At 37.4% G+C, this 17,421-nt stretch overlaps 1 protein-coding gene across 1 annotated transcript; it reads left to right on the top strand.

Annotated features, from left to right (window-relative positions):
* The first annotated feature begins 131 nt into the window (after nucleotides 1-131).
* On the top strand, nucleotides 132-15,898 carry adgrg1 (adhesion G protein-coupled receptor G1). The gene is made up of 14 exons (XM_079867184.1): nucleotides 132-404; nucleotides 9,759-9,841; nucleotides 10,030-10,476; nucleotides 10,611-10,659; nucleotides 11,397-11,511; nucleotides 11,610-11,732; nucleotides 11,812-11,928; nucleotides 12,848-12,890; nucleotides 12,996-13,099; nucleotides 13,274-13,392; nucleotides 13,546-13,811; nucleotides 13,925-14,024; nucleotides 14,107-14,381; nucleotides 14,602-15,898. Exons 2-14 carry the CDS (start codon nucleotides 9,778-9,780, stop codon nucleotides 14,724-14,726), a joined length of 1,947 nt encoding a protein of 648 aa, XP_079723310.1. The 5' UTR covers nucleotides 132-404; nucleotides 9,759-9,777; the 3' UTR covers nucleotides 14,727-15,898.
* The last annotated feature ends 1,523 nt before the right edge of the window (nucleotides 15,899-17,421 follow it).

Below are 17,421 nucleotides of genomic sequence, written 5' to 3'. Positions count from 1 at the left end.
GACCATCAAGCTTTTTAATGCAGTCATCTATACGCTTTGATGGAGTGTATCTATGAGTCTGACTGTTGAGCTCGTATAGACTACCTACGCTTTTCGCATGGCATGACTAGCCTTAGCCTACATGATAATGTGACACGAGCTCCTTCAGTTCAGTAGTATTCACACGCTCTGAGGGACTGACTGAGTCATTGTGCGCGCGGTGTCTTGAGTGTGAATGTCACTTGCGTTTATCGCTCTTCCACTGGTTTTACATTGCGCTTGTTTTGACATATAGGCTACTGTCTCACCGGGAACATTACTTCAAAATAACCAGCGACCTTTTACGCGATTTCGCTGACCGTTTTCCGAAAACCATCTGTTTTGCGAGAGGCGGAAAGCAAGTGCTCTACGTTTGTGTATGAAAGGTAAGACAATTTCTCTAAATGTTTGCCTATGTGATGCACGATATGATGTCCGATCACACTCTGTGAGAAAGGTGTTAGATTGTGAATTGTGTGTTTTCATACATTTTTTACTTGTGAAATGTGTAATTTGTACCTTCGCCGTTATTAAACTAATTAGAAAAATATTAACCGAGATGTAGAGTTAGTTGTCACACTTTTTAATTGGTTAAACACCATCAAACCCCTTTACACTATTAAACGCTCTATGTTGTCACACTAAGAAAAATAACTTCTGATTATAAAAATGTGACAACTTGCCCCGGTTTGATAGGCTATCTAAAAACAATATATTTTTTTCAGTGTAAATCTACCATTATTATATAGCTGACCATTGCTATAATTGATGCTACAGTGTTGTTGTATTGTGTTCACTTGTTTAGAGCTATAGCAAAATATTTCGATATTGAAAATTTTAGTTGGAAGGGTTGAATTCACATAATTATGTGCTTAAAAGCCTATATGAATGTACTGCTAGATAAAATACATTTGTCTTATAAAAAGCTGAGATATAGCCCCGGTCTCCTTTTGTATTCAAATAAATGGGCTAGGTTTTATTATTTTCCCTCATGTTTTGCATGTGTTTGCAAGTGCACTAACAGAAGAAACTCTCAAAATGACCAAATACCAAATAAACCATGTTAATGAGCTTAAAGTAACACATTAACACATCTTAACATGCAATAACCTTTTGACCTGAACCTTAAGATAAACATGCATTTTTTTCTCATTCGTTTCAACATTTCACACTCATTGCAGTAATATATGAGACAAGGATCTCCTTGGGGAAATTGGAGCGCAGGTGGAGGAGCAGCACCCGCATATTTACTCCGAGGCTATGAACAAATCAAAGACACACTGAGACTGTGTGCTTTAGTGAAATCCTGTAACCCCCCCACTCAGTCCGCCTCAATAGAAAGGAATGCTTCCTTTATCTGCCTTCTAAACTGACTGAGAAGATTGAGCCTGTGACTACAAATATGCTTTTATTATTGTTCTTTAAGAATTGCTGGTATGCCTATTAAATTGCAATCAAAAATGTTTTCATTTTAGCTTCTCTTTTTGCCTTGTAGTGTATGTTGGTTTTCCTGTCTGAACCATGGTGGTTTGATCTGTGCAGCTAAACATCAGTGAGTTTTTCGCTGTATTTAAACTTAGCTTCAGTGCATTCGCCACTAAATGATCGAAAGACCTTTGCCCTCAGTCCCTGCTACTTGTCAGTTCAGCTCAGAATGCAGTGAGCTGAAAGGCCTCTCTCTTTTTTGTCTTGCACTGATCTCACAAAGAAAAAGCACAATAGCTTGACCTAGTTCATCTCAAAGTTCACATTCTTGTTCTGTGCGGGTTGTTAGCTTTGCTAGACGCAACATCAGCCGTGGAAATACTGTAAACGCACGTCCTCTGTGGTTTATCTCTCTAGGCTTATATGTAGGACTTCGAAACAAGTTCAATCATTTCAAGAGATTTTATCAGAGCACCGACATTCAGGTAGCTGGAAGACTCATGACTTCACAACACAGAGGTTATTAAAATTTCCACAGAGTCATTATAACTAAAAGAGGAAGTGTTATATGAGTGTGCATGGTTTGTTTTTTAATGGCTGTAGAGTGGGAAATAACATAACATAACATAACATAACATAGTAAGGGCGAGAGAATGTTTCAAAAATTCCTTTTATTGCACAGTTTAAAACTGGCAACATGCTCCCTGTATAAATGGACTTCACCAGCTTCCTTTCAGTGGTGCTTGGAGAGAAAAGGGACATTCTTTGACTGCTGTGAGGTCCACATTGCTGGAACAATGGCAGAGGCAGAGAGGGCCAGAAAGGGCGGAGGCATAGACGCACCCATCTCAAACATAGCACAGAGGAACTGGGTACTCTCAGTGGTAGTCAATAGGCTGCTCTGTAATAGCCACATTGGGCTGTAATTTTTATACAGTGCATTGCAGACATGTTTGGACAAAGACACACAACATAGCATAAAACTACAATAATTTTTACAGTGTATATGCTCACTGGCCACTTTATTGGGTACACCTTGCTAGTACCGGGTTGGACCCCTTTTGCCTTCTTTTCTTCGTGGCAACAATGTGCTGGAAACATTCCTCTGAGATTTTAGTCCATATTGACATAGCATCACACTGTTGCTAAAGATTTGTCAGCGGCACATACGTTGTGTGCCATATCCCAAAGGTGCTCTATTGGATTGAGATCTGGTGACTCTGGAGGCCATTTGAGTATAGTGAACACATTTTTTCCAATTTTCCAGTCTTCTTTTGTCCTATTTTGGTGAGCCTCAGTTTTACTGTGTTCACTTGTTTAGAGCTATAGCAAAATATTTTGATATTGAAATTTTCTTCAAGGTTCAACTTGTGCGTTCAGAGATGCTCTTCTGCAGACCTTGGTTGTAAGAGTGGTTATTTGAGTTACTGTTGCCTTTCTATCAGCAGGAACCATTCTCCTGTGACCTCTGCCGCAAACGGGATATTTTCTCTTTTTCTGACTATTTTCTGTGGTTGTGCATGAAAATCCCCGAAGATTGGCAGTTTCTGAATTACTCAAATAATTTCAACTCAAAAAGTCAAATAAATAACCTTTCTTACCCATTCTGATGCTCAGTTCGAAATTCAGCAGATTGTCTTGACCAGGGCTGCATCCGAAAGCTTAGGCAGCTGACTGGCAATGACTTTGCAGGCAGCGTTTGCACACAATGGTGTCTGCTGAAACTGATTTCGGGCAGTCTTCTGAAGCAACATAACTGTTTAATGATCTACAACAAAATATAGAGAGCTTTGGTGATAACTAAGAGGATATTCAATTACTACAATACTAATTTCTCGCTAAAAATTAGGGCTGCATGATTTAGGGGAAAAAATGTAGTTGCAATTTTTCTGGTTAAAATTGCGTTTGCAATTTAAAATGCGATTATTATATGAACCAAAATTATCGTCCGAAAATGGCATTTTCAGTTTTTGGACGAAAGAGAAAAGAGGCCTTTAAGGTGCTGTATGTAACTTTTTTCACTCTACTAAAGCATAAAAATACCATAATATGTTTGCATATATTGAGGAAACATGGTAAGTTCACATACTCGTTTCGTTGAAAAACACTTCTATAGCCAGTTATTTTACTTTGAAATGTGCGACTGGAAGTTTGTTTTTGATTTGGTCTGTGTAATACTGCACGTTCCCAATTTGCCAATTTTCATTGTCATTTGCACTCGTTCATGTTGCGTGTGCTTAAACTGGCAACCCGTGTGAGCGCCGTCCAGTCTGAGGAGCTGGTGGCGGGAGAAACAATGATCTCCGATATTTTGAATTTGGACTGCAGTACCTATTTCGATCATTCTTACAGACTGCACCTTTAAAGGGTAACTAAACCCTAAAACAACGTTTTTTAGTTAATGATCTGTAAGACTGGGGCTTCATTAGTGCTGTTCATTGATTCGAGTACATTTTTTGACATTTGGGTATAAAGTGTTTTAATTCTATATTGTCTAAAAACTTCTGAGTGCTGCCCTCTTCAGGTTGAACGGTGGCTACTGCAGTTGAATTTTCCTATTGGATGTTGTGATACTGCGTGACGTAAGCAGGTACTAGCTCACCACGCCCTTGCCTACAGAGAGACGTGGGTCTCAGGTGCACACCCCCCCCGGGGGCACATGTCGCGATTTTTGCTGTCGTACAAGCTCGCAGGCAATTTATTTCTCTCTGTAGAAATAGCTTGGAAATCATTGATGCTCGTATAGTCATGGCTCGCACTGTGTAAGAAGAATTGCTTGCAGAGCCGAGCATACGATCTTCCTGACCTCCCAATAATTTTCAAACATGTTTAAAAATTCATGAAATTCAGGCCGATTTTGACCAGTGTATAGGCTGTCCTCTATTGCCAAATCCTACACAACCACATCACATAGGTTAGACCTAGCTATGCATATTGTTATAGCCCAGTAGCTGCAACCCTAGCGTGCGCATACACTGACACACAAAAATACACTCTTGTTTTTGTTGAAAGGCATTGATGTGTTGTTCTCCGCTTTCCACCAAGTCATTTGCACACTCGTCTTTTTATTTTATTTTATTTTTTATCCGAAGCTATATCAGCAACATGGAAGGCTCCAGTCTGCATGTTTAGCATGAAAGCAAAGCACATGTGATTGTCGCTGGCTCGTCGTGCAGGACAGTCGTGCCGTGTACTACCAGCTGCTTTGACGCAATTATCAGGTTAACTGACTCGTAACGTATGTAATGGCTCACAACCTCGATTTTGTAATCGAAATCACGATTTCAGCAAGGTTTCCAACTCACACTGTACAAGTAGATTGCATGCGATGTAAAGCAAAAGCTCACAATCTATGTGTGTCACAGTTCTGCAAGATAGAGAGGACTCCACATACTTTTGAAAAACCATCGTTTAGTTGATCCTGGTAAGTGCTCACGCCCAACGGCATTCTTTTTCCACGAGGGGGTTTGGGCATCACAACATTTGTTTCCAGGCATACTGTTAAAGAACGCTACACACACACATCTCCAGGACATCCTGTAGAATTCAACCAATCAGATCACAACTTTGAAACTCCTGAAGTGTTTCTAGAAAAATGTGCCATATGCATCAGACGTTCAGCCAACAGTCCGTGGGCATGACGTCTGAGGCTGAAACTATTCCTAAGGTATGGGGACTAGGACTGCAGGGATTGAGGACTGCAGATGGAGAGGCACCAGGTGGGATGATGGTGAGGAAGACAAGCAGGAACACAAGGAACCAGAGGCTTGATGATCTCTTTGATGTTGCAGTCTTGCTGCCTGGCAGAGGCTCACAGAACCAGAGGCTTGACACTTGGGAATCAGACTGCTCCCACAGTCTAGTGAGGGTCAGTTGCCAGGAAATCTCAGGATTCAGGAACAAGACAATACACAACACAACAAGATAACAGAGCAAGACAAGAAAGAAGATAAGAAATGAAACAAGAGGCAAACTAAAACCTGATGTAAATAACTATGGCTAGATGAATAAAAAAAAAAAAGAAAACTAGAAATAACTGGAACTTGCAAACAAATAAAATAATACAAAGAACAACCTTGCCGGAAACTAGATACTGGAGGTGAAAATCTTAAGTAGAAATGAAATCAAAATCAAAAGAGAACAAGAAGACACAGGGGCAAACTAACTTGAACAAGACCAGAGGAAAAAACTAAACAAAATAGCAACAAGGATACACCAGACATACTCAAATACTCAACTAAACAAGAGCAAAGATAAAATAGCAGGATCCTCTGAAAAAAGGAAACAATACTAAAATTCAGAGTCAGTTCATTCGCATTCGGAGATCGACTATTTTTGACTGACAAAATGCCGGCGGACACAGCTACAGTGAGTTGTTCAAAATCTTTCTTTTTAGTAAACTCGTACACAAACAATGTTCTCAATGCTCGAGTTCATGTGTAGAGCCCCTGGTGATATTTCGAGCGAAGTTTTATGTTGTGTCGAGCCTTCTTAGTGTTTTAAAAATAGCGATTTTTGATGCTATCATATTAGTGCCCCAAGCACTCCCATTCAAAAAGCAATTTGACCGAAAACGAAAATACGGTCAAACTTAAAAGTGCCGTTTCCATTCTAATTATGCTTTTAAATGAAAGTTTGCCTCGGGTAGATTAACAAAAAGACCCTATGTTGCATTTTGGCGAGATTTACCCTTTAAGAGCAGCTTTACTTCAAAAACAACTTGTTTAACGCAAAATGTTTCTCTTCTAATTTTTTTCATTACATAAATGGGTCACAAGAGAAATATTAAGAAAATAAATGAAGACAGTTATCAGCATATATATGTTGAAGTAGGATTTATCTCTCGTTGTCTTCACTTTCCGAAACTTTCTGTTGTGATAATTGACTGGGGTTTGAGACTTAAGTCTCGCGCAAAGTTTGCACATTGCTTGTTATCCACTGACTCACCTTCATGGTGAAAAATGTCCAATATTGCGATGTGACATTTTTCTTTATTGACAATTGCTAGACAGTTCATATTTCCCGTGATAACAGGCTATATTAAATAAATGAGTAAATAAAGTGAAAGGGAAATGTGAAACAAGTAAATTAATGATCAAGTAAATTAATAAGAGAGGTGCCGGTGTAGCCTAGACCCCATATGTAAGCTATAGGCTGGTGGCTTGGAAGACGTGTGTAATATGGTTTATCCATTTTGCAACACGAACTGGAGGTAAGCAACAGTTTGCTTAATTGCAGCTGTTTGATAGCTGCAGAACTCAAAGATCTCCCTCATTTTGTTTTCTTTCTTGCTGCATTAAAGATGAAATGGTTTAACTTCTGTTTTCGTGCAGGCGCAGTGTGGGAAAAACGCTGACTTTAGGGCAATCGGTTCGTAGCTCTGCTTCAAGTGTATGATATCCTCACGAGGGGCTACCAAAATTTCTGACATGCCAGAAATTCATCCGCCCATCCAATTGTTGGTCAGGAGAGTTTATCGCCTCTTGTTTCCCCCTGTACAGTGCAAACAACGCACAGCAAAGCTGAAAATAGGCTCTAAAAAAAGTGTTGCACGAGTCATAATTCGGCTCAAAAACGGATGAAAATTGCACAGTGTTTGCCTAGCCTCAAGCCAAATTTCGGTTTAATTTTCGTGCATCCTTGCTGGAAATTACATCAAAAGTGGAAAAGTTGGTCAAAAACATACATATACACACAAACTGACCACCAACCGCAACTTTCAGATGTCATCTTTATTTTTTAGCTCAACTGTCAAGGATTGGAACGCACAGGATTGTGGGATTTCATACGCAACGAAGGATCCATATAGGCCTAGCCTACAGCTGTGTCCCAATGTGAAGGCCGCAGATTTCGAAGGATGCAGCCTTCACATTGGGACACAGCTTATATGTGTCTTTCAAAAATTGATCAGTTGAAGGTAGCTCAGTTGACAGGATGTGACAAGATCATTCGATTCTGACGTCTAAATTCGTTGAGTTGCTGTCATGTCATTGGCTGATTAGATATATTTGCGTTAACGAGCAGTTGAGCAGATGTGCCTAATATATAAAAATGACTGTAATTTTATGCTAAGGTAAAAACCTATTAATTGGTTAATGGTAAGCTCTCTTTTAGCTTGTGGAAAAGCAACCAATCTATGTAGAGAATGTATCTGAATGTATCCATTATATCATTATATCATATCCATTTTATTTTCATTGCTTTAATTTTTGTCAATTGCTTAAATACACTTGAAAAGTACTTTGAATTGCAATAAATAAAGTGTGCTTGATTGATGTGCAAGTAGTTTGCGTGGCAAGATGTTGTTGCGGCCTGATAGTATCCGGTGGCCAGTGTGGGAGGAAAAACTATCAAATTAAATGGCTTACCACAACATAGGCAAGACGATGGCAACTGTGTAGGTTGTTTTTGTTGTCGAAAAGTTTTTTATTCCTTTTCAAAAAGTTTGTCAAAACAGATCACAGGAGCCAAAATGTGCACAATTATTCATATAGACAGCTTGCCCTTAAACCCTAACAACTCCTTTGTTGCTACAGTGTCAGAAATGTCTCACACATATTCCATTACACTGTATACGCAGTTAAACCGATCTGTTGCAGAATTTTGTCAACTCTAAAGTGCACTGACTCAGTATGGCAAAAGGAAGTATACTATACAGTATGTGCACATTTTCTGTTTAGATCTTTTTATCATTGATTTGTCATTGTTCTCTTGACACAGATGGCAGTCATTTTATGTTATTATCTCTCATCTCTTTTATCTCTGCTACATTATATGTGTCTCTGATTCTCTTTGTTTATGCATGCATGCATTTCATAGCAGTTTAGTAGTTCTAGAACACACTATCTCATAATAGTAGCAGCATCAGTGGTAAAGCACATGATGTAGTTTCGTCTTCAGACCAAATCGAGTATCTGCAGATGTTGTGTTTAGCATAATGCCTGCCACAACAGGTTGACGCATGTTTGCGCTCGCAGTTGGTAAATGCAGGAAAGCCACAGTGGTGTCTGATCTTAACAGTGTGCTACATTCTCTTACAGTTTCATTTCAACTGGTTTGGCTCATATTTTTGAAAGATGTAAAGGTCAACATGCAGAAAAGCAACACGGTAGATCTGCACTATACAAGTGAGATCTAATTAAAGTAGTTGATCCTATGGTTGTTATCTACAGGAAGGTTAGACTTAATTGTGAAAACGTCATACTGCCCTGTTAACCCTGTAAGCCCATCATCTGGGTTTAAAGTCACCGTGAAATCAAAATGGACAATTCTTATTTTTTTATGGAATATTGCTGTATTTATTATAAATGATTTATTTGTGCACATCAATATTTTTAAAAAGTCATGTACCCTCTTAATCTTTAATCAAAGTAATCTCCCCTCACTCTTGCAGCGTCATCTCTTCTCTTCTCTGATGACGTGTTTCTCGGCGTGAGGGCGGGACAAACTGTCACTCACATGAGATCACATCAATAGCAAACACAACAATCCAATAAATTCCTGATATACATGTTTTATTGTTCGAGAATTCGTTTCACTTTCGTCCGTTTCAATCTTAAATGATATTCTGGCATCGTTTTGATGCATAGACTTAATATCGTAATTTACATGAGAGGATGTGAGCAACTTGAATGTTTACCCAATTTTTTAAACTGCGATACCACAGTTTTCTGGTGTCTGTATAGTCTCTCAATGAAGTGAGAAAAAAAACATCAGCTTCTAACACTCAAATTTGGAGAAGTGACTTGTAGATCTGCCTCAGTGATCCATGCTGACTCATCCACTGTCACTTGCACATGTTTTAGCACATTGGGACTGGCAGTGTGTTATGATTCATTTTATTGTAGATCTGAGACATGCTCTTTGTCTTGACCATGAGGATTCATGTATTACTACACAAAATGAAACAAAAATTGTGACATAAAGATGACATCATATGAACACAATAGTCACTTTGTTGCAAAAGAAAGTCTGTTCTCATGGATAAGAGATGGCAGTTGCAGCCAAGCATGCATCAGAATGTATTTTTACCCTTTGGTGTATGTGTTCTTATTGATAAGAGTCCAGAAATAGATGTGTTACTAGATGGCTGCCTTTTTATCTCACGAATAGTGGAAGAGGAAATCATTTTTTTTCTATACAGATAATGCAGACATGTATCTTTTTCTCTAAACTAGGTGGTAAGGGGAAGGAACAGCCAAGATATTGATAACATTATTTCCTTTTCATATGGGAAGCCCTTGCGTGGCTCTACTAAGGCACGTCATTGTGCATATTTTCATTTCTCTCTAACTGAGTTCTCTGTTGCTTTTCAGGCATCATCTATGAGCTACAATGAAGCAGAACCCAAAGACTGTAAGAATGTGGATGATCTGTCTTTTGTTCAGTTCGTGTCTAGGTAAGTAGGCGACCAGCAAGGAAGTGAAATTAAGTTTATTTTTTATGTATAATGATGCATAATAAGAATTGCTGATAGTACCTTGTTAAATAAATCTATTTTTGCGCACTTGATTAGTGCAAAATTTTTATATTTTGGATTGTTTTGCAGATAAAATTTATGTATATCAATTTTATTTACTTCTCCAGCAACATTAGAGAATGACAGAGACTTTAAGATGTGTGGAATATGGAGCCATGGCAATGCATCCCGAAATCTGAAGTATGATTTGAGAACAGGCTGTGATAGAATTGAGATTTCAGCAAATGAGAGCACACTCTCTGTTCGGGGCAGTATCACTGCGAAGTGCACACGATCTTCATCCATTCACCTAGATTCAAACCCTCTTCAAAATCAAAGTAATTTCTGTGTGTTCTGGGATCCGCTGCTGGACCTGCTGATAGTGGAGGTGAATGGAAAGAAATACATTCTGTGTGAACCAAAAGGCCTTCAAGGATCCTGCTGCACTGACCTCTCACTGGAGGACCAGAAAAATGCCAGTCTGTATGGTATTGTGAAAGGCAGTACCCATGGTGATATCATCAATAACGATGTAATGGAAATATATACATTTAAAGGGGATTCAATCAACTGCAGTAAGAACCTTTAATGTAATATGTTCATTTTTGTCAAAGTTTCAGATATAAAAAGTTACACTGAGTGAGTTTAGCATTTCTGAGTATGTAATTACTTTGGTTTCAGTATATTTCATCTGTTTTCCCACTTACAGAAGAGACGTTCTGTGATGAGGCAAGTCAGAAGTCCAGAGGAGCAAACATGTAAGCCAATTATCATTTTATTTTAGTTTGGTAGTTTCACTATTACTTTAGAGTGTTATGAACTGATGTGGTCAATCATGCAGATTGCAAGAGGTTATGTTGTGCATGCTTGCAAGAGTGCAATCAGGATGAGCCTAAATATGAGTGAAAAACAGTGGTTGAGCCCCAAACAGGAAGCTAAACACATGCTTACAATGGCTTTCTAACTAATTCCTTTGTGGCATGAACTGCCAAGTGCATCATTGGATTTTTAGTACATTTATCACATCTTCAACATTTTATTTATTTCATATATTGTGCATGTTCATTTAATATGCTGAGCCATTATATTAAAATCTATAAATGAGTAGCGTCTTATGCATAGTGCAGAAATGGGTGGGTACATATTGTGTGGTTACAATAATAGGTAAGTATTTACTGTGGTTTGTATTGCAACCATAACACATACACACCCTCCACAATAGAATACTATAAATAAACCTTTTTCTTTGAATGAAAATGGTGGTGGGATTGTGGCATTGATGCAGTTTGGGTTCATATGAATCTGACTTTCTAGAGAGTGCAGACAGAATCTATGCCTTATATAATAGTAGCTCTTGTATCTTTTAATAATCATGCTGAATCACGTGACTATGTTATGATAACTTATAACACCTAGTACAATAAGTGACATTTGTGTATCTGATTCTGTTATAGTGTGATCATGTCTAAATACATGTGTTTGTGCATGTTTGCAGGATAGAAGAAGTATTGATGAAATCCAATACAATAGGTCGTGTGGATCTACCTTGTGCTCAGGGCACAGTTATTGAGATGGAGGAGGGCTTCACAGGACTCAATTTAACTTTGCCAGTAAATGACATTCACATTTTTTCAGCAGAGTTCAAATAATCTTTGATTCACAGAAAGGTCTTTTTCTTGCATATGAATAAATATGTTTTGCATTCCAGGCCCCTCGATCTGTAGACCCAAACATGATACCCTCAGTTTATCTTCCCTCTTGCCTGAAATCAACAACAAAGACTAAATCCAAAGTGGTGTGTACTTACTACAAGGAACAGAAATTATTTCAGGTATGACAATATTTGTCAAGCAGAAATAAATCATGTGGAGCAATGTACAGTATGATACAACAGTATTTGTGATGTATAGGGGGGACCTCCTGATTCAACTCTTCTGGGTGACGTAGTTGGACTCTCTGTAGAGAACGAAATCATCAAAAACCTCCCAGAGCCTGTCAAAATCCGCTTCCATCACCTTCCCTTACCAGTAAGTATGTTTGAGTTGTTGTTTAACTTTTTCAGGTTATACCATGTTTGTTATGGTGATAAAGTGCTATTCATAAGCTTAGCAACAACTGTAGCTGGCATCATTTTTGCACTGAGTAGACCAAGGGTGTGTTCACACTTGGTTAGATTAAGACAAACTCTGGTGCAATTGCTCTGACAGTGCGGTTTATTATTTGAATAAGAGTGAATGCTGTCACCCGAACATTTGTGCGCCCCAAACAAACAGCTTCCAAAAGTACTCTGGTTTAGTTTGAGAAATATGAATGCAACACGGACCAAAGACATCTAAACAAACCAAAAACAAGACGTGATGTCACAAGATGCAACCCTGTAAAGGACAGAATGCTCAAGCATACCTGGACCTTCTCGTCATAGGAGCTATGTTGCCCATTACAGTTTGGTACAGGCGTCAGAACCACTGTCTCCTTGCAGCAGATATTCATTCGTTTCGTTAAAACGGAGGAATTCCTGACACTGTTTTGACTCCTTTACATATTGTACGCACACTCGCATTTAGCCTAGCACACAGCAAGTTCTGTTCTAATATATACGTCATAAAAGAGGTTTTCGTTTTGTATGTTTAGGTTTGGTGTTAAAAATTACAGTGTGAACGCTAAGCAAACCAGGACTAAATGTATTATTTTCTTTAGCAAAAATAAAAAAAAGAGAGAACCGAACTACAAGTGTGAACACCCCCACCCTAAATGTCTTCCGTTTCCTTAACACTGAAAACCGCATGACCAGGATAGTGAGGTGAAGCCTGATAAACATCAGATTGCTCATCTTGTTTTTGGCATTTAAATCAAAAGGGCCTCATTTATGACAGAATTTAGTTCAGCTGAACTTTGCAATTGCTATGATGAATCTCTCTTCCTATCCTCTTCTGTTTCATTCCACAGGCTAACTGTTCTGTAAGATGTGTTTCATGGGACACAAGAAAAGGTGTGTTCAAGTCTTCATGTTCATAGACACATCATCAATCAGTATTTGACACCAAGTAAATGTTTAAGCAGTTACTGATTGTTCTACTGATGTCTTTTTCTGCAGACAATGAAGTGAATTGGAGATACGAGGGTTGTAATACGATTAAAATCAATGAAAGAGAGACAGAATGTCGCTGTGATCACCTTACATACTTCGCTATTCTTGTGGTGAGTAGCGCTTTTACTCATTGCTGTTAAGTCTGAGAGCCAGACTTTATGAATAAAAGGTATTTCTTTCATTCTTGGGAATTTGCATAGCTAATGGGAGAGTGTGTTAACGGATTACACACAGAAATGCAATAATACATACTTTACCATGTCTATTTTTCTTCAATGCTTTAGCAAGTGGAACAGAGGGCTACAGTTCGCCATCTAAAGGCTCTGACGTTCATTACCGCTGTGGGCTGTGCCGTGTCTTTAGTTAGCTGTGTGGTTCTCTTCTATTGGCTCTGTAAACACAGGTAATTATGATTTCATTGACATGGAATTTATTACACTTTTATTACACTATCACACATTTTCTTTCTTTAAAAAACAACAACAAAAAAAGCTTGTTTAGTGAAACAAAATCTATTTTGAATCTCACCCCCAATGTTTTTGTCTCTGCATTCCAGAAAAGTGAAGAAAAACCAGTCCTCACTGGTGCACCGTGGTCTGGTGGTGGCAATATTTCTTTTGTGCTTGTTCTTCATCCTTACCGGTACAATAGCCAATGTTGGAAATGATACAGTTTGTGAGATAACAGCAACTCTTCTGCATTACTCGCTACTCAGCACACTCTGCTGGATGGCTATGGAAGTGTTTCACACATTCTTGTTAGTCCACAAGGTGTTCAGCTTCAGCACAACACCTCCATGGGTCTTTTACTTGGGGGGATTTGGTGAGTATAAACATACATTTATTTATTTATTTTAAAACAAGCAGAAATTGCATTTTCACCTGCTTTTTTAAGAAAGATATACATCTAAAAAAATATATGTTTTCCAATTATAGGTCTCCCAGCTCTGCCAGTTGGGATACTACTCTTAATAGGGGGTATTTATGGCAAAAGGGATATAGTACCAAGTGAAAATATTACCGGTCCTTACCACATGTAAGAAGAGATATTTACTACTTAGATGTGACCCTGCATTCAGTATACAAGAATTAAAATAATCTTTGCTCTGCTTATCCAGGTGCTGGATGTCGGCTTCTGACAATGGCCTACTGGCCCATTACATCATTAATGTTGGCTTACTGGCTGTTGTGGTGAGCTCTGGTACAGTCATGCTTTTCCTTGTGATGAAGGAGATCCGCAATCGACCCGACTGGAAGAAGACTCATGTGGCTTTTCTCAGTATCTGGGGTCTCACCTGTCTGTTTGGCACAACATGGGGCCTCGGTTTCCTCGGTTTTGGCCCTCTCTCAGAGGCCATCCTCTTCCTCTTCTGTATTATCAATTCCTTACAAGGTAAGCTTTTTCTTGAACGCTCTATCACGAAATACACAAGGTCAAATAATGGCTAGGCTATTGTGTCAATGTAAGTTGAGTTCCTGTGGTGGCATATAAAAATAAAACAGCCCTCGAACTTCTTTCCTTTTTTATCATTACTTAAGAAATCTTGCTTTTAACTCATTAGCTTCAATTCTGTTATGAAAATAATTGTGATTATTCCCATGTGTCCTAACAGGATTTTTTCTAATGCTGCGATACTATGCTCTTGAGCGGATAAAAAAGAAAGATGACTCCAGTTCGGATGGGAGCAGTTCTGGATCTTCAAAACAGCATATGCTACATACTCATGAAAATAGTTAAAGGTTTGATGATGCTCAAACAGTGTCTTTTTGAAATTGCCAAATTTCTTAAATTTCTCAAGTTTTTACTATGAAAGATTATCCACAAAGGGCATTTAAAGATACTCTCTTATCCTGCTGGTCAGGAAGTTGAAAGTTCCTCAGATGACATTGAGTCATAGAGCATTGGGTAATTGAGCATAAATGCTTTACCTGTCATAAGCTGTATTTCTGTATTCATATTCTTAGTACATGTTTGATAGTTTGTTTCATTTTCTCAAGCGAGCCTTGCACTTTAGCTTTTTTTTTTTTTTTTTTACTACTGTGTAAAACTGCTGTATTTATAGTGATAAAAGGAGTTTTTGCAAATCACTTTTAGTAATAAATAAAAAATAATGTAATTTTGTCGTCAAAAAGTAGTGAGTTGTGTGAGATGAGTTAGGGTGTTTGTGCAAGTTTAAACTGCCAAAAAAAGTGCATTCCTCAATTGTGTATTTTCAGAATCAAGGTAAACGAGTTTGGCAAACTCTATATTTTGTTTAGTTTTGATAAAACATAAGTTGCACTTTTGTTTATTCTTTAGAGTCTTGTAATGAAGCAAAGTAAAGCACAAACCTTACATTTTAGTTTGTATTGTTTTATGTATTTGTAATTTTTCATGTGTATTTCTGTTGGAATATGTAATAATGTGTAATACATAATATCAATATTTTTGATGTTTGGTGATTTTTCTTTTACTTTTTTTTAATTGGACACATTTTATTAAGACCATACCAAGGGGGAACCATATTACTATATTCATTAAAAATATTAAAGGGATAGGTCACCCAAAAATGTTTGGGTGTTTGATGTTGTTCCAAACCTGTATGAGTTTCTTTCATCTGCTGAACACAAAATAAGATATTTTAAAGAATATGGGTAACCAAACAGTTGATGACCCCATTGACTTCCATCAACTATTTTGAGGGTGAGTAAATGACAACAGAATTTTCATTTTTGGGTGAACTAGCCATTTGATAAGAGTAAGCGATTATTAAAAAAGGTTCTTTATAACAACATTAAGGTTCTATATATCAATTTTAAAATAAAATAGCAACTTTAAAATAAAGTCAATGGGGTACATCAACTGTTTTGTATATGTAAAATAAAGTTATTTACATTTATTTTAAATTACATTTTGAAACATTTCTGTTGAAAAAAAAAAAAAAAAGATTTGTACAATATCCTGTTTGTAAGCAATTGTATTATCCAAGTACAAATAAGATGAAAGTGTGTGTCTCACATTACCAATTGCACTGTCCCAATTTACCTGAAAATGATAATGAGTTCTTATCATTTTTAATCTTTGTATATTTAAACAAAAAACAAAGAAATCCCGCACACTATCCGTTCTTGCAAAAAAGTATCAAAAACTCTTTATTAGCAACGTTTCGATCTCACGACCTTCATCAGGCATATGACATGGTCTTTTTTCCCACGCACCTATCACCTGCAGGTGTGCGATGGTCCAATCTTTGTATATTTAAAAAATAAAATAAAAAATATTGCTTCAAAAACCATAGTTGGAGATACAAGAGACTTTGAGCATTTATTTAAAGAATTAATAGCCTAGCTTAGGTAGAATAATTCGGTCCAGATGGGTGACCTCTGGTGGCTGGTGTTTGGAGCTCATCTTTAAAAAAAGATGCTTTTTTTTTTTGGCCTATTCTTCTATGCAAAAATCCTCAATTTTTAATTGGATAGAGACTCTTTGTGAAAAACATATCTTTTTTTTATTCATATCACAGATACTTACTGGGATTTGGATCTGGGCTTTGCTGTGGGTTGTGATGTATGTTTCAGGTCACTTTGGTTTGGAAGACAAACCATCATCCAAGTCCCAATGCTATTGTGGATTTCATAATTTTCCACCTGTAGATTTCTGTATTTACCTCTGTTCATTATTCATATCATGAGTTGCAGTCATCTTAACAGATAAAATATAACTGAAGGATCCACTATCACATTTTACAACTACCTGAATTAATTTTATTTGCCATGGTAAGTTGCATTTATAAAGAATTTGCCTTTCTCCAAAAACAAGTAGACATATATAATACAGTATGCACAATCTATATTTAAAGTTAAACAATACACAATATGTTCATAGCAATGACTATACATGAAAAACAATACAGTCCACCCTTATGTGTTACTATTATTGAAGGACTTATGGTTTCATTATGACGTCACATTAGGATTGTAAACTTAAACTTAATGAGTAAAGACTCACTAACACTGAGTCTTTGATCCAGCGTATTGCATTGGAAATGTTCGTATATATCTTTATGCTGTATTTTTGAATAACTTTTTAAAAATTCTTTGATGAACTGCTTTAATGTTTGTCTTTAGTAGACAGGGAATGTAAGCCAATGTTGCATTCTGAAGTTCAAAATGATGTTACACAATGAGCATTGCGTTAAAGTTCCCCTTTGTTCGGCTTGATTTTCATCTAAACTCATTGTCTATGACTTCTTCACTGAGTTGCAGCTTTTCCATGGAAAGTTACGTAAAAGTGGTTTTACTGACTTTTTACTTACAATTATGTGAGATTCGAGTAATCACTGACACATTTGCACTGGATCACTAGCATGAATTTACAAGAAATGTATCAGAGAAGACAAAAAAAGTATAGGCTGCAATTACTAGATGCATAACGTGTCACTTAATATGCAAAT

This window comes from Squalius cephalus (genome assembly GCF_949319135.1).
Source record: "Squalius cephalus genome assembly, chromosome: 3".
NCBI classification, from domain to species: domain Eukaryota; kingdom Metazoa; phylum Chordata; class Actinopteri; order Cypriniformes; family Leuciscidae; genus Squalius; species Squalius cephalus.
This window is presented reverse-complemented; position numbering and strand designations above follow the sequence as displayed.

Coding starts and splice junctions, on each gene's coding strand:
- adgrg1 (XM_079867184.1), top strand. CDS start 9,778: ATGAAGCAGAACCCAAAGACTGTAAGAATGTGGATGATCTGTCTTTTG. Junction 10,477..10,610: donor AGGGGATTCAATCAACTGCA/GTAAGAACCTTT, acceptor TCCCACTTACAG/AAGAGACGTTCTGTGATGAG. Junction 13,393..13,545: donor TATTGGCTCTGTAAACACAG/GTAATTATGATT, acceptor TCTGCATTCCAG/AAAAGTGAAGAAAAACCAGT.